The sequence below is a fragment of the Netta rufina genome, assembly GCF_964035555.1.
Source record: "Netta rufina genome assembly, chromosome: 13".
NCBI lineage: Eukaryota > Metazoa > Chordata > Aves > Anseriformes > Anatidae > Netta > Netta rufina.
In genome coordinates this window covers 11,198,159-11,215,970 of record NC_140136.1, presented here as the reverse complement: position 1 = coordinate 11,215,970, position 17,812 = coordinate 11,198,159, and the positions used below count along the sequence as shown (strand labels likewise).

Genomic DNA, 17,812 nt, shown 5'->3' with positions numbered 1-17,812 from the left:
CTGGCAGCAAGGCCAAAACAAACAAACAAAACAAAAACAAAAACAAAAAAAAAAAACAACAACAAAAGACACAAGTGCTGCTATAAGACTCCTTTACTTAGTGAGAGATTTGGTATTTAACTGCTGGCCAGGCCCTACAGTCTTCTTAAAACTTGACCACGGTTGGGTAGATGAGGTATCAGCTTTACTGCTGGCTCCCATATACACAGCTGGAAGCAGCTCTCCTCTCTCCTCAAACACTAGCACCTGGCTAATAACTTCACAGAAGAAGCACAAAGCACTGTACAAGCTTGGAGGCAGCACCTAACCCATGCACTGCTACCCTGCAATCTGCTGGAAAGCAGGTGGGGAGGAGATCTTCATCAGGCCATCAGGAGAAGGACAACCCACAAATGCTGATGCTGCTCTTAGGGCTGGGACCTTCCCAGCAGAGCAAAACCTCCCACAGCATTTCAGCTAGACACCTGGTGAGCGTGACCACTCAGCAGCCACTTACTCAACACAGCCTCCCAACAGGAAGGGTGAGAAAACTCACCCTTCTAGGTGAGTTGTAAAACCCTGCTAGGCACACAGACAACAGCCCCACTTTCCCTATACACTCCCAGCCATGCCAAAGTGAACAGCACTTAAAGAGACTGAGACATCTGACACAACTTAAGAAAAGTTACAAATTTTTTTATTATTAAAATTCATTATAAGTTACAGTTTCCTAGACAACAGGCTCCAGTGTATAAAACAGGAGACAGACTGGGAGGAGCAGGGGAGGCACCAACAGGAGCCTCTTTCCCCAAAGGAAAGAAGAAAGAGGGACAGAAGGGTTCTGACAGCCATTTATTGGGGTGGGGGGAAGAGGGGAAAAACAGGGACAGACAGGATGACAAAACAGAACAATAAAACCACAATCCTAAGAGTGGTCCAGTGGATGTAGAAAGGCATTAGTCCATGTCCCTCCATTCTTCCACCCTTACCCCCAAAGGCAAACATGTATGGCAAGTCCCATTAAAGTCATATAGGTCAACAGATCCAGGCAGACCTCATTTCCCAGCAACAGTCTGAAGATACTAATCTTCTGCGGGGTAGGGTTACCAGCAGGGATTCTGTCAAGTTATGAGACAACTTCCTCCCAGTGCAGGCCCTCGAGACTATGCCAGGTGTGGTGGCACAGCATCCTGGCTCACATTTTTTGAAGCAAGCCAAGGCTGGTCCTGTGTGCCAGCAGAAGAGGTCAAGTTCTTTCTGTAGGGGAAGGGTGCTCCACACCACAGCAGGCTTTCGGGGGGAAAAAGCTTCAGTCCTCAGCATGCTGCAGAGAGCAGGCCTGGGCCATCAGAGCCGAGTGTCAAGAACCAACAGCACACATGCGTGAAGGAAAGGTGACAAGCAGGTTTGGAGCCCTCCAGTCAGAGTAAGGCCAGCACACAGAGACAGAGCAACTCAGAGCTTGATGCTGAGGTAACAAGCTGAAATGAAGCTGCTTCCCTACAGGGACTTTTGCAGAACCCTCAGCCAGCCTGGTCCCCTTGCACCACACAGGCACCTCTCCACTCAGGTCTTATACCTAGCCCATTAGGAACTGGTGCCAGACAAATGGCCAGCCAGCAAGATTCCTGTTCCCTACTGCGCTGTGGTGGAAGGATGAACACACAGAGAGGTGAAATCCAGTCAGACCAAGAGCAGAGGGGATTTTGGCCACGCACTTGCAGATGAGGAGGTGGCAGCTGTCACTCCAGGACAGCCATGAGGAGATGCAGTTCCCGGAAGGCACTACCATGGCGGCCACTGAGCCCCGACTTGTTCTTGACAATGTTGCTGATGTTCTTCAGCTGCTTGTAGCACAGCTTGCATTTATGGAGCCTGTGAAAACAACAGACACAGCATGAATGCTCAGCTACATAGGAGATGTGCTTGCTCCTGAAGTGCCTAAGATTCAGCTCAAGCAGGAGAGAAAATGCAAGCCCTGCAAATGGCCCGGTTGAAACAGAAGCATGACTCTGCAGCAGCAGCTTGTCTTCAGCCCACGTCCTGATGATGCAGGCGAACGGCATTCACACAAAGGCTCTTTCACTCCTGTTTTCCCCTTTGGCAGTAAAGACTGGGGAGGAAGGAGGTGCTGTTTCTGGAGAGCCAGTTCTCAGAGCAGAGCTACCCTATGAATGAACTGGAAATCCAAGACCTGGCTGACAACTCATGTGTCTTGTGAGGTGAAGGGTGCAGCCACCAGCTGGCTTTACTTCTGACATACTTGCTCTTTGGTTAGGTATGACTCAATAAACAGAGACAGAGGGGGGAAAAAAACAACCAGTCCTTGGCCCTTTCCTCAGAGCATGAGGGTTTGGTATTTGCAGACAAAAGGGAAGGCATGCCCAGTCTAGTATCAAAACCTTGGTGGAAAGGAGCAAGACTAACCAAGAGAAAGGCTGGTTTGAAAGGAAGCAAGTAGAGGTGGGTAAGTGCCTCACCTTTCCTCTCTGGTGATGTCTACTCCGACCGAAGGTGGTGCAGCAAGCATGTCTGTGATCAGTGGCAGGAATCTCTGGAGAATGAGTTTCAAGGAGGTGCAGCCAGTCTGAACGTAACTGGAAAGCAAACAGAGAATCAATCCCACTTGAATGTCATTCCTTTCCTCCCAGCAGCCAGCCCTCACACACATCCAGTCACTGGGGATAATGTACTCAGCTCCCCTTCACCACCTGTAACCAGGCAAGGAGACAAGTGCCAAACGAGTGCCAACACAGTCTTGGTTCAAGCTGAGACTGACAAAGTGAGCCCTTTTAAAATGTCCTGGCATACAAGCTGCTAAGTGAGACTTTTCTGCTCAAGGGCAGGTGTCCTGCTGAGGGCACCTGGAAGGATCCTCTTTCCTAGTAGGGAAGGACAGAAAACCCCATTTTAAGCAAAATGCTGCATTTTCTTCCCACCTAACGATCAGATTCAAAGCAGTCTAAGTGACTCCAGGACTGTTGCTAGACTTCATTCCCTTTGTCCCACATCAACAGTTTCATTCCCATCAGTGCACAGAGCACGCTTGGCCTACACCTGTTTGACCCCTCCTGGCTGTCACAGCTGCCTTCAGACCAACACACCTACATCAAATCTCAACATCCTGTTCTTAATGAGGACTTCCTGCCTACATATACTTTCCACATCTTTTCCCACACTCACTTGGCAACTCCATTGCTCTTTTCCAGGTGTTGTATCAGCATAATGCTGTGTCTGCTATGACTTTCCAGGATTTTCTTTCAGCTACAAAATGCCTAGCAGGGCTCTCTTATGAGCATCCACACCTTCCCCAACAAGCACATCGTGTTCTCATGGCCTCACCTTTCGTATTTACTTTGGAGTAGTTTTTCTATCTGAGGCAGGACTACAGTGCACAGATCTAACTTCCAGAGAGACCTTAAAAGAAAAGAAGAGAAAAGGACATGTTTTGAGACTGGAGACTGAGGATTTCCAAAGTTGAGTTGATACAAATAGAGCTTTCTGGCAAAAATGTCCAAGTAGCTGCACCCAAGTTTACTGAGCAAGTTCGTTGACTCCCCCTTGTGATAGAAGGCGGCTAGTTCTGACATATTTACCCCCAGCAGAACCACTTTATGAAGTCCTAAGACTGATTTTCTTTGTGAGACATCAGTACATACAGAAAAGGCCCTGTACAACTCCAGCAGTTACTGGCACTGCAGATTGGAGATCTGACTACAAGCATACGCATTTCCTGCTGCCATGGCCAGCTGGACATGAAGCAGGTACGATGCAGTGCTCCTGACACCCAGCCAGATAGCTCTCAGGTATCCCAGTGACCCAAGACTCACGCTTTTTGGTTGACAATGTTCAAGAGGTCCACAACAACAGACAGATCATTGATTGCTACAGCAGAGTCCACAGAGTTCTGAGAGAGAAGGGGAAGAAGAAGTCTATCACAAGGCTTAAACTGGCTAGGCTAATGCAATAAATACCAAGTTCTACTTCTCAAATACAAGGTATAGGGAACATGGATGTAGCCAGGTAAGAGAAGATAACTCTCTAATGACAAAACTCTCTCTGTGTTTGTGACCTTTCGACCCCAGCCAGAACACAGCAGCACTCTGTGGTGCACCCCGGCAACAAACACTGAGATCCCAAGTTTTGTATGAGGCAGAACTGGTTCCCCACCAGACAATAACACTGCTCAGCCGTTCCCCTCATGAACCTCAGGCATCTCCACATCCTTGCCTTGATGTCACCGGTGCTCCATACAGCCCGCACAGTGTCCAGATTCTTGTGGCGGCTGGTGAGCACCACACACATGGTCTCATGGCCTTTCCTGATTTGGGACACAGCTTCCTCATCCACAAGCTCAGTCTGGCTTTGGTTTTTCACAGCCTGAAAAGTAGACACCAGTGAAGGAACAATGACAGAGCAGAATGGTACAGAAAGGATAGGAGCTTTCTCTGACCTAGGTGAGAGCTAATTTTGGAGTACAGAGAAATGAAATACAGACTTCCTTGCAGATTGGTTTAAAACCTTTTTGAAATGGAAATGCTCAATTTTCTCCAATTTCAGCTATTTTATTTTTTTTTCTTCTAGTAGGTCAATTCTCAAACATTTAAAACTTTGGAAAAAAAATCTCAAAATAAAAGAGTGAAGAAAAAGTAAGTTTTCAAACCCTGTATGTTTTGATGAAGAAATATTTTCATGCAAACCCTATTTTTGATGTGAAATGCTAATCTGAAACCAGCAACTTTTATTAAAACACATAAACCTTGCACCATTTGTTAGACTCTCAATTTGATTTCTGCCCAAGTCATGATGGCACCTCCACTTCCCCTGCTCACATTTAAATCTGTCATAATGAGGATGCTCTCTGGTCCTTCTCCCTTTCTGGGTTAGGGAATACCCTCTTGAGGAGTGGCCAGGAAGCCTCCAAGATGCAAGAGGCAAAGATTACCACGAAATAATTATGTGCATGTAATGGCAGACAACAATTTTCTAAATGAATCACTGTCTAGAATGTGGAATCATTCGGTGTCTTTGCCTCATCCCTTGTTCCTTGGTTTAATAACACATTCTTCATGAGCATGAACTAACCAGGCTGTGTTTGCATCAGCCTGCTGTCAGTCTCAATGGGGGCCTGGTCCAGAAGCCCTGAGGTGCTAATCCCACAAGAACTGCAAGTCAAAGCAGTTTGGAGGCAGGAGAGCAAACTGGCAGGGGTAAGAGCAGAAAAGGAACATGTTCTTTGGCTGCTGCATTCACTACCATGACTGCAGGCTGCAGAAAGCACCTAAGACACTTTTGCACCTCCAAGAACACCCTTTTTCTGATGCCATCCAGCACTGACACCAGCCAAAAACTTCTATTCAGAGACACTTACTGGTAGAAAGTCAGTGGCTTTCAGGCCAATGGGTTCATTCCTGGCTGCAGGAATCACTGACAGCTCTGCTCTGGTCACAGGAGTTGAGGAGGCAATTGGTGGCCTCTGAATTTGATCAGGCTGCAGAAGAAATTGGGATAAAAGTTCTAGTGGCAATAACATGGACTTAGCCTCACATCCTCTTTCCTGACCCACTTTCCTCTCAAGGCAGTCTCCAATTTGCTAGCATGGCTTAGAAGCCAATGAAGTGTCCCTCAGGTATACATCAAGACTTAATTAAGGTTTGTGAAGAACACAAGATGCCCCAGCAAGAGTACTGAATACTGTCAGTTATTAACATCTAAAATTATGGCAATAGGCCATGGCCAGCCCAAAGGCAGAAAGAATTCTAAAGAAGCCTGAATAACATATCCTGTCCTGATAACTGCTTGTGATTTTGACTCTAAAATAGTCTCAGTTCAAGCACCTGCAGAAATGTAGTACCTAAATTCTCTTCAGAGAATTGCACCTATTTTGATATTAAAGGAGAAATACCACTGTAAGTGTGAGAAGCAAACAAATGCAATTTAGCTATTGTCTGCTGGAGGCCTGGCCTTCAATTCTGCTGCTCAGATGACACACATGGACTGACAGAGGCTGAAGCTGCACTTTTATTGCTCTTCAGTAAAGGAATCAGCCTGATTTAAAACAGTAACGTCTCTAAAATTCACAAACCTTTCACAGTGGGGATGTGAACATCTATTAACAGATTACACTGTACGTACGAGTTCCTGCTTTGGCAACGGGGTCTGGACTTCCACAGCTTGGTTAGGCTTCACTGCTTCCTTTGCAGTTACAGGCTCTATCAAGACAGAAAGAAGCAGGAAAGTAGAAACTGATTGTTCCTCTCAAGAGAAGCTTAGAGCAAAGGTACCGTAAACAAAGAGTACAAGTAGTCATTTCTGATGTGCAACTCTCCCTGTTTAAGGGCTATTAATCCCATTCCTACCGAGGGGTCATTTTTATACTCACCATCTTCAGGGGGGGCTGGAAAAGGTTCACTGTTTCGTGGAGGAGTTCGAGCTACAGAAAAAGAAGGAAAAAATGACAAACCATGCAAGGCTACAGATTAGTAATAGGTCAGCCCTGAAGCTGAGAGACCTCCAGCAACTCCAGAGATTAGGGCAATCAGCGACACAGCAAGCAGTTATCTCCTCCAGACCTTGACGTTATTGTTGAGTTTAAACAAAGGCTTTTAGCCTTCATAGATGGGACAAAATTGACCCATATAGCTCACTGCTGAAGATGTGTTAAGCACAAGACAGTGCACTGTCAGAGCAAGTTACACTAAAAAAAAAATTAACCTCCAACTAAACTGATTCAAATACTTAAGTCATTATTTTGACTATTACTTCCTTAAAAAGAGTATCTTATTTTTCTCACTTACAGTAAAGTGAGTTACATGCATTGCATTGTGCTTCCTAAACAACAGTCACTGCTTTAACAGATCATTTAACCTTTCCTTCTTTAATGGAGGCTGCTGAGTTTACACATACCAGAATCCTAAGCAAATAAAGATTCTGTAACACAGCAATCCTTCCTAATCAGGACAGGAAGGCTCCATACTCCTAACGGAGCTCTGGATTCTGGGCCAGACCTCAACCAGACATCACTGCACCCTAGTACAGGTGCAACCTTCCAGCAGTTCACTAATACGACTTATTAAGCAGGGAATATTCAAGTCCTCTAAATTCTCTCAATCACAGGTGAAGCCTCTATTACAATACGCCAGAATTCAGTTCCACTGAAACAGTTCAGTGTCTACAGCTCTGAACTAGCCACCATTCAAAAGCGCAATAACCCCTGGTACTGACAGATGGCATTCTTGGGCTGGAAGATCTCTTTGTAATCCTCTGGGTTCTGGATCTCAGCCTTTGATTCCTTCTCATCCCGGTCATCTTCACTGCTGGGACTGCGCCTCTCGCTTTCTGAGTTGTGCTTCACTCTGATTAAAAGAAGAAGAAAAAAAGGATGCTGTTAGGGCGAGTCACCCGGACCTGTTAGTAAAAGGGCACTAATTTCCTTATAAAGCTTGCAAGTACAACAAACCAGCAGTTTCCCTTACCTTTGTGGCTTGCTGCAGCTAGTTGAGGGCCTGTCATAGATACGGCGGAGGGAGGACCCTGTGGGGGTGGGCTGCACGAGAGGCTTGTCATCCCTGATCAGCCCATGAGGAACCGAACCTGACTTTGTGACTCTGCTGAGATCCACAACGAAGGAAGAAACTGTGCTTTGCGCATAGGAAACTCCTATCTGCAGACAAAAAAGATCAAGGTAATTCACTGAACAGCAGGGTACACGCTAGCCTTTCTATGATCAGGGAGGATGGAATGGCCCTGAGTGACAGTGCTCGAAAATTTGTCAATTCAGTGCTTTGGCTTTTTCAATCTGAAACTATCAATGCTACACGAAAGGCTATGATAAAACTTTTTCCAAGCATAGTTTTGAAATACTGGTCAAACTAAGCCCCAGCTCTTTCTTCCAGAAGCCAAAGAGATGAAATGTAGCACAAGGCTCTTGAAAGAAAAAACACACAAGCTCTAGGTGCTGGACACACTGCATATCCTGGCCACTTGCAGTCTGACATAAGCTTAGAGGTCAGAAGGCCTTCAAGCAAGACAGAGGGATTTTATCTCATGTTTCACAGTCACCTCCCCAGCTCCTTGTGAAAAATGACTTACCAGCTGGTTGTTGCAGATAGATAAATCAGCTACTTTTCCCCAGTTCACCAAGACCACATCAAAACAGCGCTCAGGCTCCCACCCATATACACGCAGCGAATCCTGGAAACCACTATACAAACAGCAGCCATCCGGGTTGAAAAGAACACACCTAGGAGAAAGCAGACAGAGAGTTTAGAAACTTCCAACTTCCACAAAGATCCCAGGGCTGTATCTGTGACTTCACTGAATACCTGCAGCAGTTTTCAGCAATGAATGTACTGATATGGTGAACCTGTGCACCTTTCTCTCCCGTATTCTCCCTTTCATGAAATTCTCCCTTTGCCCCCAGCTTTGGTCTCTGCCTAGCACACTGCAGTAGGAATTTAATATACCTGACAGGAGTAGCCTCTTCTTCAATGCAGCTTACAACCTGAAACTTCTCCAAGTCCCAGAATCGAACAGTCCTGTGCACAAAACAGAATAAAAGTCATCACTCACCCTCTGGAAATCTGCTGTAGGATTCAACATTAAAAATAACATACCAATAACTAGAATGACTTCCACTGCTGTGCATATATGATGAACCTACACAGAGGACTGGTCTAGCTAAGATCTGTGAATCCAAACCACAATGCTTAGAGGCTCTAGAGATGTATAGTTATTTAGAGCAGACTCAGAGCTAAAGACACACTGCTGGCACAGCATGAGTACTTGTTGTTCAGGTAGGATGTCAGTTCGATTAGTGAGCCACTCAAGCCTACTGCATTGTTTTCTAGCATGGCAGACAGCGTCATCAGTTTTGTATGAGAAGGTAAGATCTCCATATTCTGCACATCACAGATGTGACATGCTGTTGTCTAGCTGGCAGGCACTTGGAATGGCAGTTTTGAGTTGTGTGACATTCCTGTTTGCCATGTTCTTAAAAGAAAGGGTGTTGAAAGTGGAACTGACACAAACAATTCCCTTCTTTCTTTTTCCCCTCGTATACCTGTCAGAGCTGCCAGAAGCCAAAAGGTACTCATTTGGATGGAATTCTACAACGTTCACTGGGCCAGCATGTCCTGTAAACTCAAACATCATCTTCCCAGCAGCCAGATCCCACAGCTGGAAGAAGGAAAGAACAAAAGACTCTTAGAAAAATTAATGTTCAAGAATTTCAATACGCTTTGAATTTCCCTTTACCAGCGATCTTCTAATACTTTTCTCCCCTCCCTGAACAGACTTGAGTTTGTCAAGGAAAGCAATGATCTGGAAAAGGAACACTGTGCTGGTCACTTAAGGCTGATAAAAAATAGTAATAATAAAATAAATAATTTAAAAAAAAATCTTTTAAATTCCCTATTTAGTTTTAAGTAGTAATTTGTCCTCTAGAAGTATGCTTTATATTTAAAGACTGGGATAAGATACAGCATTTCCACTTGTTCCAGAAGATAAAAATCTCAAACAAACAGAAGGGGACTAAGACAGAGTGTTGGTAATGGCTGGTAAAAAGGCGATCACAGTATTCCTATGTGCCACAAGCACACAAGGGAGATGTCATAATAAATTACCTTTACAGTATGATCATCAGCAGCAGAGGCTAGCCATTTGCCATCAGGACTAAATCGGAGACATCTAACTGCTTGAGTGTGACCCTGCAACAAGAAAGACAAAAAAATATTTTCCTTTGCTTTTCTCTTCCTTTAGAGGAAACTGTGTTTCAACTTGATATGGTACAATAAAATAAAATCTAATAACTGTTTCATGTAGTCCACAACTCACAGAACACTACATTCTACATTCGAGCTATACCTATTCACACTAAATGGGCATAATGTCTCTCATCTAGACATTTCTGGCATCAGTTTAAGAGTGGTAAATACAGATCTGGCTCACCTGATAAGTATCAAATTTAAGCTGAACAGATTTCTTTGTTAAGCAGAAGTGCCATTAAGTTGGCTACAAAATTAAATTAACATATAGCAAGTTCTTTGGGTATAGAAAGGCCCCCTGAATAGAACCATCTCAGTGCAGTGGGGACTTCACATTAATGCCAGCCACAGTATAAAGAAACACTTACTATTGGGTGCTTTCCATCTCCCACTGAAGCCAAGCAGACTACAGTACATTAATTCCTATGATATCCATTTAATGTTTCCATACAATTCACTGAGGTCTACAGAGGTTTATCAGGCCATTTTGAAAAAAAAAAAAAACAAAACCCACCGATCTCACCAGCAAAATGAAATAGTTACTTGTACATAATCACTTTAAAGTTTGCCTAGAAGTCTTAAACAGAAATCGTTCTCCCCTCTTCTGAAAACTAATAAAGCATTTTACCTTATACCTGAAGACACAGCCTTTTCTTCTTACATCCCAGAGCTACAGGTGAAGAAAAGCAAACAAAAGATATGCTTAGAAAGGTACATAGGGGGCCCAAGAGTTCTGTCAAAACAAGAGCTCTTGCAGTCATCAGGCTGGTAACACTGCAGAATGAAATCACTGAAGTGGCTGCTAAACCCCGGTTTGCTTCTGGTACATTTCCTAATCTAACTTCCCAAGTGAGAATCACTCCTGTAAGGTATTTCTTACTACAGAAGCTCCGTTCCTGCAGTCAGATACCAGTCTGATGAAGCAGGTGCAATCCATAGCAATCAGGACATCTGTGCTTACTGACACCAGCTCTCAGCTGGCACCTAACTTGAGCCCTGTGGAATGAGCTACATTCCACAACTGAGGAGTCACATTCATGAGTTACCACTGTGGAAACACATGCATGAATTTCACAAGCTCTCACAAATATACCTGCCCACACACATGCAAATCTGGATGTACAGTATCTACCAGCAGCTTGGCAGAAAACACATTCTGTCACTCTTCATAATAAAGACACTGCAAGTAAAGAGGGCAATCTCTAGAGCAAGGTAGGCTTTACCTTAATGTTTGTGTCCAAAGAGCCAGATGCCACAAAGCTTCCAAAAGGATGGAAATCAAGGCTGCAGATGTTCGCTTTGTGACCAAATAATGTACGAAGAACTGGGAAATTGGGAAGTGGAGCAGGGAGAAAGAATAAGGAGCAAATATTTAGTAGTTTGCATCACCCCAACAGGATGCAGAAGTTTTGCTATACTATCCTCACCATTAAAAACATGCTAATACAATGTACATTAGACGTGCTACATACAGTTTATTCATCTGTATACATTATTCTATGGAAGTGTTTCCAACTTTACCTTCACAATGCAAAGAAACTGCAAAGAGGGCACCATTTGCAATGATCCTAATGAAATTCTTGTCCTTAGGTGTGGGAAGCATGAATAAAACTCAAAGGTGTCCAACCTTAAAATAAAACTAAAAAGGTACTCTTAGAGGCAGCTGTCAGGCAGTGCTATTTTTCTACTTGTTGCAAAGAGCAAAACTGGTGTGCGGGGGAATATGGTTTCATATAAGGAAGTGAAAAGGACATCATTCACCTTGTAGCTATTAGACAAGCACTTTCTGAGGACTCTGCACCCTAGTCCAGACACAAGCCCAACTTCCACCTCTGATTTTCTAGTACCTGCACAGGCCTCCTTCAACTGTCCTTTGCAAGAAACATCCCAAAGACTGGGAATGGACACTCAGGAAGCATGAGGCAAAGAAAATGATCACGGTGTTTGAGCAAGTCATCAACAAAGTAACACCCCCTGTAATTCTGGAAACCAGAAAGGACCAGTTGAACAGGTATACTGCATCTCTGAGAGTAGAGATGAATGCTGAACTCAACTTTGAGGAAGAAAAATTGCTTATATAATGACAGAGGCAATCTCTCTCCACCATCAGTCATCTGGGACAGTATTTTGGTTCCCCTGGTAGGAATTAGCTCTTGAACCAGACCTGGAATGGTCATTTGCACAGATGCTCATACACCTGCTAATAAATTCAGCCAGATCAGTTACTTTCTGCTGGTAAACCCAAACTATTTTATAACTGATCTGATTCTAATTGCCTGAATGACAGAAGTGATCTTTATGGCACCTGCTGCTTGCGTTTGTGGCCAAAGTCAGTCTGTTTTCATTACACGTTCTTGCTATGAGCAAGCAGCAAACTACAAGAAACATAAATTCCTTCTAGAGTATTTATGCAGAAAAGCCTACAAGTGATTCATGATACCTTTTCAAATTTGTTCTAGGATTTGAGGAAAATGCAGTAAGTATAACTCAACAGTTGTCCTTCAAAGGATCAGAGCTTAATGAGTTCATAGCTTTTAAGATTTGCTAATAATAATAATAATAATAATAGGCCCTTGTCTGTTTATACAGTCATGCAAGAGTGTAACAGGAAAAAAATCACTTGAGGAAAAAATGAAAGTTAGAAGAAGAGGTCAGCAAGCAGGAGATTCTTGGACTTGTGCAGAACCTAATATACTTAAAGCTCTTAATCTGGTTTTAGAGTTAGAGCACCCATTTATTAAGGCTGATAATTTTAAGCTGAGGGTATGAATATAATTTTTATATACGTCTAATTACTACCTACATGCAGAAAAAAGTATATGGAATACAGACTTCAACACACTGAGGTCAAAACCCTGGCAACTAGTTCCTCAGCTCCATCTCCACAGTATGTGCGCAAATTTCTGCTTCAGTGCACATACAGCTCTATAGTCTCAGTAGGAATTGCACAGAAGCCCTCTAACAGTACTGGAAACTAAGAAGAAAGCAATGCTGGGCTTTTCTTCTTAAGTTAGGAACCTTCCAGGTCAGCATGGACAAGCATAAGGATAGTGCAAAACTGGGTTTCACAAAGAAAGAAAGAAAACAAGACAAAGTTAGTATTTTAATTTGGCTTAGAGATTGCACAGTAATACAGCTTTCCCATGATACCCCAAAAGCTTGCATCCCCTTCATTTTGGTGATTCTGGAGAAAAATAATGCATATTTTCTTGTTTTTACCACTGCCTTTTTGAAGAGAATCCTTGGTATTTGGGAGGGGATTTACCACAAAGCATCATCCTCAAAAAATACCCTGAACAATTGGATCATCTGTTGGTTGGATCAGATGATCTTGGAGGGCTTTTCTAACCTTAATGATTCTATATATGAACAGAAGAGACAATTCATGGAAACATACTTTTGGCAGCTTCCAGGTCCCAAACGCGAATGGACCCTGACTGGGACCCTGCAACAATGAGTTCCTCGTTTATATTGATCTGTAGACTCTCAATGGGTGACGTGTGCCCCGTCAAGCTCTGCAAAGAAAACCACGAGTCACAATCAATGGCTACCAACACAGACAGCTTAAGTCCACAATCCTATAGTTCATACCCAATTGGTAACTGAAGTATTTAGCTGTGAGTTAGGACCACTCGGTTGTGCCACCGATCCCTTTTTCCTTATCAGCAACTAGCATGGTAGAGCATCCTACAGGTCATTACTGCACAGCGCACTGTGCACGTATCTCCCACATTATTCCACCTTCTGGGACGCTGACTAATTTTTAAAGGTTGCATCAATAGAAACATGTAGCTAAACATTACCTGCAGAAGCCCAGATGAGGTTGACGCATGCTTACCTTACAAAATTTATGCTACACAAGCACATTGTCACTACGTTTGCTCTAAATGGGTCACGCAAGTCTCATGAACTGGTTACAAAATCAAAGCAAGCGTGAAAGCAGGGCCACTTCAAAACCTTCACAACAGCAAGGAGTCATTTGTTGCTGCCACAATGCACGGGTGTCAGTGATAACACGGTGCTATTACTGAACTATTAACTCGAGACAAGAGGCCATACTTCACATGTACACAGCTTCTTTCATCCTTGAGCATCTAAAAGCTTACAATTATATAAGAATTTTGAGAAGGCTAGTATTTAATTAAAATGCAAGAATATTTTAAAACTACTTCTAGAAAACTAATCGACACACATACCACAATTATAGACCTTCTGCTTGTCAATTAAGCAATATTATTATCCTAGACTTTACTCCATCCTCAAGCAGGTCTTTTTAAACAGCTAAGCTAGCTCTGTGCCCCTGCACACATATAGAAGCTGAGAATGCCAGCTGACAGCAACCTGCTCTGATAGGGCTTTCTCTGAATTTTAAGCAGGCCTGCAGTGCTCTACGGCTGCAACTGTAACTGCTCGGTGTGAAACAGAACTCAAGCATGAAACAAGATGCAATGCTACTCTAGAAGTTCCTTTTATCCCTCCTCCCCAAAATGCAACCACCACAAACTCAAGATTTTTTTTAATCTTTAATAATGGCACAAGACCAGTTCCAGTCAATGTTGCCAGCTACAGCTCTCTGCTCCCACAGATGGCATAGGGAGATATTTAGTCCTGCAGCACTTCACATGGAAAGCAATACTCTGGTTTCAAACTACTGTCATGCTACCACAAAGGCCCAGAAAGACACAGCTAACTATGCTATGACAGAAGCACAGCACTACTAAAGGTGAGCAACTACTTTTGCATCTATTTCAACCTGTTTATACTTGACCTCAATAAATAAATTGGAAAATAAAATAGAAACATTCTCCTCTCAACCTTTTTGATCCCACTTCCTCTATTTCCTCCTCACAAGGTTCACTTTGTTTAGAGAAATGTCTTTCACAATGCAACATTATTGTGTTGTTAATTAAACAAGTGACAAGGGACACTTGCTAAAGATACTTTTTCACACTGGAAGGCAAAGCGATACAGGACAAGACAGCTGTTAAATGTATTTATGGCATGCTTTGGTGGTAACTCCTATTGTAACCCTACTCTTCCTAACAAGTAATGAGAGTAACGCTGCACACTGCATTACTCTTCCCCAGCCTACTGTTAAGTCAGTGAAGTATTCTGACAAACTTTGTGCTGACAATAAATGACTGTGGGACAGGTGGAAATGCAACCCACTCGGGATGTTTCCTGCTTTGAGGGCAAACTCCAGGGTATAAAACCAGCCCCTGTAGCTTGCACTCTAAAACTAGCTGTCTGTGACAAAACTGTACTTCGTTATCTGTAGCACAGTAATGGAAGACTCAGTATTCATTATCTGAGCAGATACTGGCCCCAGTGAAGCAGACAGCCATCCTGGATTCTCTCTGGAGCAGCCTCACCAATTACTGAATTCTGTCTCTAACTTCTGCTAGCATCTGGCCACTTGGTCCCGATAGAAGTCCCACAGGCTCAGTAATCTTTTCCCTCATTCCCACCCTCTACATCTCAGAATTAATTCTCCCATCCCCCGGCAAGTTAAAACCAGGCCCGTTCTTACCATGATGCAGTTGGGCTTGTTAACTGACCATATGTTGACTCGACAGTCATCTCCTCCGGTTGCCAGAAGCCGGCCTGAACTCTTCCCCAGGACTAGCGAGGACACATTGCTGCTGTGAGCTGTGATCTCTTCTGCATAAAAGGAAGCGAGCAGTTATGTCAGACTTATATAAAGATTTTCCACCCCATCCCTCCCAAAGGGCTGAAAAAAGTTCTTTCTCCAGAAAACCTTTTCCAGTTGTCGCTGGACAAGCTGTAGCAATGCACAGCTCAGATAACAAGTCACGCCATTATCTGGCTTGAAACAGTCCTTCTTGGCTCTGTCTGCTGCACTTAAAACATTTGCTGGCCAAGCTTCACCACCCCACTACTCACAGAGCTTACTACTTCTCTCACTAGCAGCAACAGGGTAGCTTTTAGACTGGCTAGACTGTAGCAGCCTGCTCCCAGAAGCTGCTTTACCTCCTGTACCTAGGTGGGTCTCAGTAAGCAGAGCTGTTTCAGAAGGAGAATGATATGTGTCCGACCAGCAGCAGACACGGATATCTAGGGAAAAGTCCTTTAATCCCATACTGAAGAGCAGCAGCAGTGTCCAAACTGAGAGGAAATGGCAGATTAGCAGCAGTACAGTTTGTTGCTTTACAGAGAAAAAGTCAGACTCAAAACTGGGGAGAGGCGAAGCTGCCTTCTCTCAGCTTTAGGAGAGGCTTTGCTACATTCCCACTACAGAACACGGGCAAAATTTAGCAATGCAGACAGTGTGAAACCGTGACAAAGGAAGGATGAATATTTGCATGAAAGGGCACAAAAGAGCAAATGTGACTGATACTAAAAGACTATTAAACAACTGGGGGGCTGATAGGAAAGTATGATACTGCGAGGGCTTCACAATGACAGAATTCTAGGAAAATCTTCTCATATGGAAACAATGTTGGGGACAAAAGAGAAGACAAAAGAGCATTTTTGCATAGATATCTATTTTTATAATGGACTTTAAAATCCACCAAAGTTTTTGGCAGGAGCTTCTGGCAGATGTATTTACTATTTTCTCCTCTTACTGTTCTCTACTTTGAAAGTTCGCTGGATTTGCATGCCTAATAGTTATGAAACTTATTTGTAAAAGGGTTAGGGTGTAATCAATTCTACTTTTGGTCAGGTTGTTTTGGTGGGAAGGGCAACTTGAAAATTAAAAATGCAACCCTAATCCAAAAGGACATTAGACAGCTGCAACAATAATTACAGGTACTTTGATCTCAGTCTCTCAGAGCATTTTTTGAAAGCAAAACTGTGCAACTTTCACTTTAGCTGAAGGAATACTTTTCAAATTACAAAGGTACATGGACTGTAAATTAAATGAGAACAAATCTGAAAATATGCTTGTGCTGTGTTGAAAGACCAAACCTCCCTATGACAATGCTGAAGTATGTATGTGCACGCAGAACTGACGGCAACAAATACCACAACCAGTATTAACAGACCAACTCGCTAGTTAAAATTGAAAGTACATATGCTAAACATTGCCGCTAATACATCAGCAACTCCATTTTTTCCCTCTCTTAATTTTGTTCGTAATAATATATTGTTAATTTAAATGTTGTTGCTGAAGCACTGAACTCTACTCATAAAAGCCAGGCGAGAGGCTCGCTGCAGCCCCGGCCAGACAGCAACACCCTTGCCCCCAGTGAGGTGGCAGCTCCCAAACCCACAGCCTGCTTTCACGGAGCGCTCACCCCCGGCTGATGCCACCCACCAGCTCAGCGATGCCGAGCTCCCAATGAGCATCCCCCAAACCCTCCCAACACCCCGAACCCTGCCCTAAGAACACTAAGGCGGGGCAGAGCCGAGCAGAAGGAAGCACCACGACCTCCTGCCCGCTTAAACAGAACGGAGATTGGAGCCCAACCACCCCCTCGCTTCTCCTACAGCGCTGGTGCTTCAGGAGCAAGCAGACAGCACAGCAAACAGGCGAAATCATTAAATTAATTATCTCGGCTCCCTCAGCGCGCTGCCAGCCCCGTGCTAGGCCCCAACCCCCCGGCCCGCAGCGGAGACGCCCGCACAACCGCCAGAGCCGCGAGCCGCGGCAGGGTGCGGGCCGGGGGGGCACTCACGCAGCTTCCAGGCCGCCTTGGTGCTGACGGGCGCCGCCATCTCCCCGCCGCTGTCCAGGCTCCGCGGCCCGGGCCCGGCACCCGCGGCGGCGGCGCCCCCCCCAGCTGCCGGCCCCGCCGCGCCGCCGGGCCCTGCGGTTGCCCGGGCTCCGTGAGGCGCTCGGCCAATGGGAGGCGCGGGAGGGGCGGTTGCCCCGGCGACCGCGGGGCGGCCGGGCCAGTCGCGGCGCGGCTTCTTGGAGCCCTGGCGAGCGCGGCCAATGGGGAGGGCGGTGTTGCATGGCGGCGGAGGCGGGAGCGGGGCCCTGGCAGAGCCCGGCTTCGCTCCCTCCCTGCCGGTTGCTGCCGCCGGCCGCTCGCTCAGAGGCAGAGCTGTAGTTCCGACAAAATGCGTTAGCTGGGTCTGAAGGGGCAGCTGCTGTGTCCCCG

At 44.7% G+C, this 17,812-nt stretch overlaps 1 protein-coding gene across 1 annotated transcript; it reads right to left on the bottom strand.

Annotated features, from left to right (window-relative positions):
- Positions 1 to 714: 714 nt before the first annotated feature.
- Positions 715 to 17,514, bottom strand: KATNB1 (katanin regulatory subunit B1). The gene is made up of 19 exons (XM_084294550.1): positions 17,384 to 17,514; positions 15,274 to 15,404; positions 13,141 to 13,258; positions 10,967 to 11,067; positions 10,372 to 10,413; positions 9,603 to 9,686; positions 9,041 to 9,156; positions 8,445 to 8,516; positions 8,071 to 8,221; positions 7,455 to 7,642; positions 7,204 to 7,334; positions 6,362 to 6,412; positions 6,115 to 6,191; positions 5,351 to 5,470; positions 4,210 to 4,359; positions 3,810 to 3,886; positions 3,322 to 3,396; positions 2,460 to 2,576; positions 715 to 1,854 (listed from the first exon to the last, which is right to left on the bottom strand). Exons 1-19 carry the CDS (start codon positions 17,421 to 17,423, stop codon positions 1,722 to 1,724), a joined length of 1,974 nt encoding a protein of 657 aa, XP_084150676.1. The 5' UTR covers positions 17,424 to 17,514; the 3' UTR covers positions 715 to 1,721.
- Positions 17,515 to 17,812: the final 298 nt, after the last annotated feature.